The sequence below is a fragment of the Petromyzon marinus genome, unplaced genomic scaffold (genome assembly GCF_048934315.1).
Source record: "Petromyzon marinus isolate PM22_M1 ecotype Great Lakes invasive population unplaced genomic scaffold, UKy_Petmar_22M1.pri1.0 PM_Scaffold_85, whole genome shotgun sequence".
Lineage (NCBI taxonomy): Eukaryota > Metazoa > Chordata > Hyperoartia > Petromyzontiformes > Petromyzontidae > Petromyzon > Petromyzon marinus.
The window spans coordinates 279300-286762 of NW_027423694.1; the positions used below are offsets into that span (position 1 = coordinate 279300).

The 7463-nt window shown below is 56.9% G+C and overlaps 1 protein-coding gene across 1 annotated transcript in view; it reads right to left on the minus strand.

The window, feature by feature from the left end:
• Window positions 1-1201, minus strand: part of LOC116937001 (uncharacterized) — a 16893-nt gene extending 15692 nt beyond the window's left edge. The window contains exon 1 of the mRNA XM_076064870.1: window positions 1198-1201. Coding sequence (XP_075920985.1) covers window positions 1198-1201 — 4 coding nt within the window. The remainder of the gene's footprint in view (window positions 1-1197) is intronic.
• Window positions 1202-7463: the final 6262 nt, after the last annotated feature.

Genomic DNA, 7463 nt, shown 5'->3' on the forward strand with positions numbered 1-7463 from the left:
GTGAGTGGTTGAGTGAGTGAGTGAGTGGGTGAGTGGGTGGGTGGGTTAGTGAGTGAGTGGGTGGGTGAGTGGGTGAGTGGGTGAGTGAGTGAGTGGGTGAGTGGGTGAGTGAGTGAGTGAGTGGGTGAGTGAGTGAGTGTGTAGGTGAGTGAGTGAGTGGTTGAGTGAGTGAGTGGGTGAGTGGGTGGGTGGGTTAGTGAGTGAGTGGGTGGGTGAGTGGGTGAGTGGGTGAGTGAGTGAGTGGGTGAGTGGGTGAGTGAGTGGGTGAGTGAGTGGGTGAGTGAGTGAGTGGGTAAGTGAGTGAGTGGGTGGGTGGGTGAGTGGGTGAGTGAGTGGGTGGGTGAGTGGGTGGGTGAGTGGTTGAGTGAGTGGGTGGGTGAATGAGTGAGTGAGTGGGAGAGTGAGTGAGTGGGAGAGTGAGTGAGTGAGTGAGTGGGAGAGTGAGTGAGTGAGTGGGTGGGTGAGTGGGTGAGTGAGTGGGTGGGTGGGTGAGTGAGTGGGTGAGTGGGTGAGTGAGTGAGTGGGTGAGTGGGTGGGTGAGTGGGTGAGTGGGTGAGTGAGTGGGTGGGTGAGTGGGTGGGTGAGTGGGTGAGTGGGTGAGTGAGTGGGTGAGTGAGTGGGTGAGTGAGTGGGTGAGTGAGTGAGTGAGTGGGTGAGTGAGTGGGTGAGTGAGTGAGTGGGTGAGTGAGTGAGTGAGTGAATGGGTGAGTGGGTGAGTGGGTGAGTGGGTGGGTGAGTGAGTGAGTGGGTGGGTGAGTGAGTGAGTGGGTGAGTGAGTGGGTGGGTGAGTGAGTGGGTGAGTGGGTGGGTGAGTGGGTGAGTGAGTGAGTGGGTGAGTGAGTGGGTGAGTGAGTGAGTGAGTGGGTGAGTGGGTGGGTGAGTGAGTGGGTGAGTGGGTGGGTGAGTGAGTGGGTGAGTGAGTGAGTGGGTGAGTGAGTGGGTGAGTGGGTGGGTGAGTGAGTGAGTGGGTGAGTGGGTGAGTGAGTGGGTGAGTGGGTGGGTGGGTGAGTGGGTGGGTGAGTGAGTGGGTGAGTGAGTGAGTGGGTGAGTGAGTGGGTGTCTGAGTGAGTGAGTGGGTGAGTGGATGAGTGAGTGGGTGGGTGAGTGAGTGGGTGGGTGAGTGAGTGAGTGGGTGAGTGAGTGGGTGAGTGAGTGGGTGAGTGAGTGGGTGAGTGAGTGGGTGGGTGAGTTAGTCACCCATGTCTAGGAAGGGGTAGTTGACCAGCACCAGCTTGTTGAAGTTAAACTTGTAGGTGAAGCGTTTTCCTTTGGTCTTGTGCAGTATCCTCTTGTTGTAGTAGTAGCTACACACACAGCGGTAATAGTATCAGCATCATCATCATCAGTAGTATCATCATCAGTAGTATCATCATCAGTAGTATCATCATCAGTAGTAGTAGTATAATCATCAGTAGTAGTAGCTACACACACAGCAATTATAGTATCAGCATCACCATCAGTAGTAGTAGCTACACACACAGCGGTAATAGTATCAGCATCATCAGTAGTATCATCATCAGTAGTAGTATCATCATCAGTAGTAGTATCATCATCAGTAGTAGTATCATCATCGGTAGTAGTATCATCATCATTATCAGTAGTATCATCATCATCAGTAGTATCATCATCAGTAGTAGTATCATCATCAGTAGTAGTATCATCATCAGTAGTATCATCATCAGTAGTAGTATCATCATCAGTAGTAGTATCATCATCAGTAGTAGTATCATCATCAGTAATAGTATCATCATCATCATTACTATCATCATCAGTAGTAGTATCATCATCATCAGTAGTAGAAGTAGTAGTAGCTATACACACATCATCAGTAGTATCATCATCAGTAGTAGTATAATCATCATCAGTAGTAGTACCATCATCATCAGTAGTAGTATCATCAGTAGTATTAGTATCATCATCATCAGTAGTAGTATCATCATCAGTAGTAGTATCATCATCAGTAGTAGTATCATCAGTAGTAGTATCATCATCATCAGTAGTATCATCATCAGTAGTAGTATCATCATCATCAGTAGTAGTGTCATCATCAGTAGTAGTATCATCATCAGTAGCAGTATCATCATCAGTAGTAGTGTCATCATCATCATCAGTAGTATCATCATCAGTAGTAGTATCATCATCATCAGTAGTAGTATCATCATCAGTAGTAGTATCATCATCATCAGTAGTAGTATCATCATCATCAGTAGTATCATCATCAGTAGTAGTATCATCATCATCAGTAGTAGTAGTATCATCATCATCAGTAGTATCAGCATCATCATCAGTAGTATCATCATCAGAATCTCTCTCCCCGTGTCTCTCCCACCCGTGTCTCTCTCTCCCCGTATCTCTCTCTACCCGTGTCTCTCTCCCTCCCCGTGTCTCTCTCTCCCCGTGTCTCTCTCTCCCTGTGTCTCTCTCCCTCCCCGTGTCTCTCTCTCTCCCCGTGTCTCTCCCACCTGTGTCTCTCTCTCCCCGTGTCTCTCTCTCCCTGTGTCTCTCTCCCTCCCCGTGTCTCTCCCCGTGCCTCTCTCTCCTCGTGTCTCTCTCTGCCCGTGTCTCTCTCCCCGTGTCTCTCTCTCCCAGTGTCTCTCTCTTTCCCCGTGTCTCTCTCTCCCAGTGTCTCTCTCCCACCCCGTATCTCTCTCTCCCCGTGTCTCTCTCCCACCCGTGTCTCTCCCCGTGTTTCTCTCCCCGTGTCTCTCTCCCCCCGTGTCTCTCTCTCTCCCCGTGTCTCTCTCTCCCAGTGTCTCTCTCTCTCCCCGTGTCTCTCTCTCTCCCAGTGTCTCTCTCTTTCCCCGTGTCTCTCTCTGCCAGTGTCTCTCTCCCTCCCCGTGTCTCTCTCCCACCCGTGTCTCTCTCTCCCCGTGTCTCTCCCCGTGTCTCTCTCTCCCCGTGTCTCTCTCCCCGTGTCTTTCTCTCTCTCCCCATGTCTCTCTCTCCCCGTGTCTCTCTCCCTACCCGTGTCTCTCTCTCTCCCCGTGTCTCTCTCTCCCAGTGTCTCTCTCTCTCCCCGTGTCTCTCTCTCCAAGTGTCTCTCTCCCCCCTGTGTCTCTCTCCCACCCGTGTCTCTCCCTGTGTCTCTCTCCCCCAGTGTCTCTCTCTCTCCCCGTGTCTCTCTCTCCCCATGTCTCTCTCCCACCCGTGTCTCTCTCTCTCCCCATGTCTTTATCCCACCCGTGTTTCTCCCCGTGTCTCTCTCTCTCTCCCCGTGTCTCTCTCACCCCTGTGTCTCTCTCCCACCCGTGTCTCTCCCCGTGTCTCTCTCTCCCCGTGTCTCTCTCTCCCCGTGTCTCTCTCTCCCCGTGTCTCTCTCTCCCCGTGTCTCTCTCTCCCAGTGTCTCTCTCTCTCCCCGTGTCTCTCTCTCCCAGTGTCTCTCTCCCTCCCAGTGTCTCTCTCTCTCCGTGTCTCTCTCCCCGTGTCTCTCTCCCACCCGTGTCTCTCTCTCCCCGTGTCTCTCTCCCCCCTGTGTCTCTCTCTCCCCCCGTGTCTCTCCCCGTGTCTCTCTCCCCGTGTCTCTCTCCCACCCGTGTCTCTCTCTCTCCCCGTGTCTCTCTCTCCCAGTGTCTCTCTCCCTCCCCGTGTCTCTCTCTCCCCGTGTCTCTCTCCCTCCCGTGTCTCTCTCCCCGTGTCTCTCTCTCCCCGTGTCTCCCTCTTCCCGTGTCTCTCTCCCCGTGTGTCTCTCTCTCCCGGTGTCTCTCTCTCCCAGTGTCTCTCTATCTCCCCATGTCTCTCTCTCCCCGTGTCTCTCTCCCTCCCCGTGTCTCTCTCTCCCCGTGTCTCTCTCCCTCCCCGTGTCTCTCTCTCCCAGTGTCTCTCTATCTCCCCGTGTCTCTCTCTCCCAGTGTCTCTCTCCCTCCCCGTGTCTCTCTCTCCCCGTGTCTCTCTCCCACCCGTGTCTCTCTCTTCCCGTGTCTCTCTCTCCCTGTGTCTCTCTCCCCCCTGTGTCTCTCTCCCACCCTTGTCTCTCTCCCACCCGTGTCTCTCCCCGTGTCTCTCTCTCCCCGTGTCTCTCTCCACGTGTCTCTCTCCCCCCGTGTCTCTCTCTCTCCCCGTGTCTCTCTCTCATCGTGTCTCTCTCTCCCCGTGTCTCTCTCTCTCCCCGTGTCTCTCTCCCACCCGTGTCTCTCTCCCACCCGTGTCTCTCTCTCTCCCCGTGTCTCTCTCTCTCCCCGTGTCTCTCTCTCCCCGTGTCTCTCTCTCCCCGTGTCTCTCTCTCTCCCCCTCCTCTCTCTCTCCCCGTGTCTCTCTCCCGTGTCTCTCTCTCCCCGTGTCTCTCTCTCACCGTGTCTCCCTCTCCCCGTGTCTCTCTCTCCCCGTGTCTCTCTCTCCCCGTGTCTCTCTCTCCCCGTGTCTCTCTCTCTCCCCATCTCTCTCTCTCTCTCTCTCCCATGTCTCTCTCTCTCCTGGTGTCTCTCTTCCCGTGTCTCTCTCTACCCGTGTCTCCCTCTCCCCGTGTCTCTCTCTCTCCCCGTGTCTCTCTCTCCCGGTGCCTCTCTCTCCCCGTGTCTCTCTCTCTCCCCGTCTCTCTCTCACCCCGTGTCTCTATCTCTCCCCGTGTCTCTCTCTCCCCATGTCTCTCTCTCCCCGTGTCTCTCTCTCCCCATGTCTCTCCGCGTGTCTCTCTCTCCCCGTCTCTCTCTCTCCCCGTGTCTCTCTCTCCCCGTGTCTCTCTCTCCCCGTGTATCTCTCTCCCCGTGTCTCCCTCTTCCCGTGTCTCTCTCTCTCCCCGTGTCTCTCTCCCTCCCGTGTCTCTCTCCCCGTGTCTCTCTCTCCCCGTGTCTCCCTCTTCCCGTGTCTCTCTCCCCGTGTCTCTCTCTCTCCCCGTGTCTCTCCCACCTGTGTCTCTCTCTCCCCGTGTCTCTCTCTCCCTGTGTCTCTCTCCCTCCCCGTGTCTCTCCCCGTGTCTCTCTCTCCTCGTGTCTCTCTCTGCCCGTGTCTCTCTCCCCGTGTCTCTCTCTCCCAGTGTCTCTCTCTTTCCCCGTGTCTCTCTCTCCCAGTGTCTCTCTCCCACCCCGTATCTCTCTCTCCCCGTGTCTCTCTCCCACCCGTGTCTCTCCCCATGTTTCTCTCCCCGTGTCTCTCTCCCCCCGTGTCTCTCTCTCTCCCCGTGTCTCTCTCTCCCAGTGTCTCTCTCTCTCCCCGTGTCTCTCTCTCTCCCAGTGTCTCTCTCTTTCCCCGTGTCTCTCTCTGCCAGTGTCTCTCTCCCTCCCCGTGTCTCTCTCCCACCCGTGTCTCTCTCTCCCCGTGTCTCTCCCCGTGTCTCTCTCTCCCCGTGTCTCTCTCCCCGTGTCTCTCTCTCTCTCCCCATGTCTCTCTCTCCCCGTGTCTCTCTCCCTACCCGTGTCTCTCTCTCTCCCCGTGTCTCTCTCTCCCAGTGTCTCTCTCTCTCCCCGTGTCTCTCTCTCCAAGTGTCTCTCTCCCCCCTGTGTCTCTCTCCCACCCGTGTCTCTCCCTGTGTCTCTCTCCCCCCGTGTCTCTCTCTCTCCCCGTGTCTCTCTCTCCCCATGTCTCTCTCCCACCCGTGTCTCTCTCTGTCCCCGTGTCTCTCTCTCCCCATGTCTTTATCCCACCCGTGTTTCTCCCCGTGTCTCTCTCTCTCTCCCCGTGTCTCTCTCACCCCTGTGTCTCTCTCCCACCCGTGTCTCTCCCCGTGTCTCTCTCTCCCCGTGTCTCTCTCTCCCCGTGTCTCTCTCTCCCCGTGTCTCTCTCTCCCCGTGTCTCTCTCTCCCAGTGTCTCTCTCTCTCCCCGTGTCTCTCTCTCCCAGTGTCTCTCTCCCTCCCAGTGTCTCTCTCTCTCCGTGTCTCTCTCCCCGTGTCTCTCTCCCACCCGTGTCTCTCTCTCCCCGTGTCTCTCTCCCCCCTGTGTCTCTCTCTCCCCCCGTGTCTCTCCCCGTGTCTCTCTCCCCGTGTCTCTCTCCCACCCGTGTCTCTCTCTCTCCCCGTGTCTCTCTCTCCCAGTGTCTCTCTCCCTCCCCGTGTCTCTCTCTCCCCGTGTCTCTCTCCCTCCCGTGTCTCTCTCCCCGTGTCTCTCTCTCCCCGTGTCTCCCTCTTCCCGTGTCTCTCTCCCCGTGTGTCTCTCTCTCCCGGTGTCTCTCTCTCCCAGTGTCTCTCTATCTCCCCATGTCTCTCTCTCCCCGTGTCTCTCTCCGTCCCCGTGTCTCTCTCTCCCCGTGTCTCTCTCCCTCCCCGTGTCTCTCTCTCCCAGTGTCTCTCTATCTCCCCGTGTCTCTCTCTCCCAGTGTCTCTCTCCCTCCCCGTGTCTCTCTCTCCCCGTGTCTCTCTCCCACCCGTGTCTCTCTCTTCCCGTGTCTCTCTCTCCCTGTGTCTCTCTCCCCCCTGTGTCTCTCTCCCACCATTGTCTCTCTCCCACCCGTGTCTCTCCCCGTGTCTCTCTCTCCCCGTGTCTCTCTCCACGTGTCCTCTCTCCCCCCGTGTCTCTCTCTCTCCCCGTGTCTCTCTCTCATCGTGTCTCTCTCTCCCCGTGTCTCTCTCTCTCCCCGTGTCTCTCTCCCACCCGTGTCTCTCTCCCACCCGTGTCTCTCTCTCTCCCCGTGTCTCTCTCTCTCCCCGTGTCTCTCTCTCCCCGTGTCTCTCTCTCCCCGTGTCTCTCTCTCTCCCCTCCTCTCTCTCTCCCCGTGTCTCTCTCCCGTGTCTCTCTCTCCCCGTGTCTCTCTCTCACCGTGTCTCCCTCTCCCCGTGTCTCTCTCTCCCCGTGTCTCTCTCTCCCCGTGTCTCTCTCTCTCCCCGTGTCTCTCTCTCTCCCCATCTCTCTCTCTCTCTCTCCGTGTCTCTCTCTCTCCTGGTGTCTCTCTTCCCGTGTCTCTCTCTACCCGTGTCTCCCGCTCCCCGTGTCTCTCTCTCTCCCCGTGTCTCTCTCTCCCGGTGCCTCTCTCTCCCCGTGTCTCTCTCTCTCCCCGTCTCTCTCTCACCCCGTGTCTCTATCTCTCCCCGTGTCTCTCTCTCCCCATGTCTCTCTCTCCCCGTGTCTCTCTCTCCCCGTGTCTCTCTCTCCCCGTCTCTCTCTCTCCCCGTGTCTCTCTCTCCCGTGTCTCTCTCTCCCCGTGTATCTCTCTCCCCGTGTCTCCCTCTTCCCGTGTCTCTCTCTCTCCCCGTGTCTCTCTCTCTCCCCGTGTCTCTCTCTCCTCTGTGTCTCTCTCTCTCCCCGTGTCTCTCTCTCCCCGTGTCTCTCTCTCTCCCCGTCTCTCTCTCTCTCTCCCCGTGTCTCTCCCACCTGTGTCTCTCTCTCCCCGTGTCTCTCTCTCCCTGTGTCTCTCTCCCTCCCCGTGTCTCTCCCCGTGTCTCTCTCTCCTCGTGTCTCTCTCTGCCCGTGTCTCTCTCCCCGTGTCTCTCTCTCCCAGTGTCTCTCTCTTTCCCCGTGTCTCTCTCTCCCAGTGTCTCTCTCCCACCCCGTATCTCTCTCTCCCCGTGTCTCTCTCCCACCCGTGTCTCTCCCCGT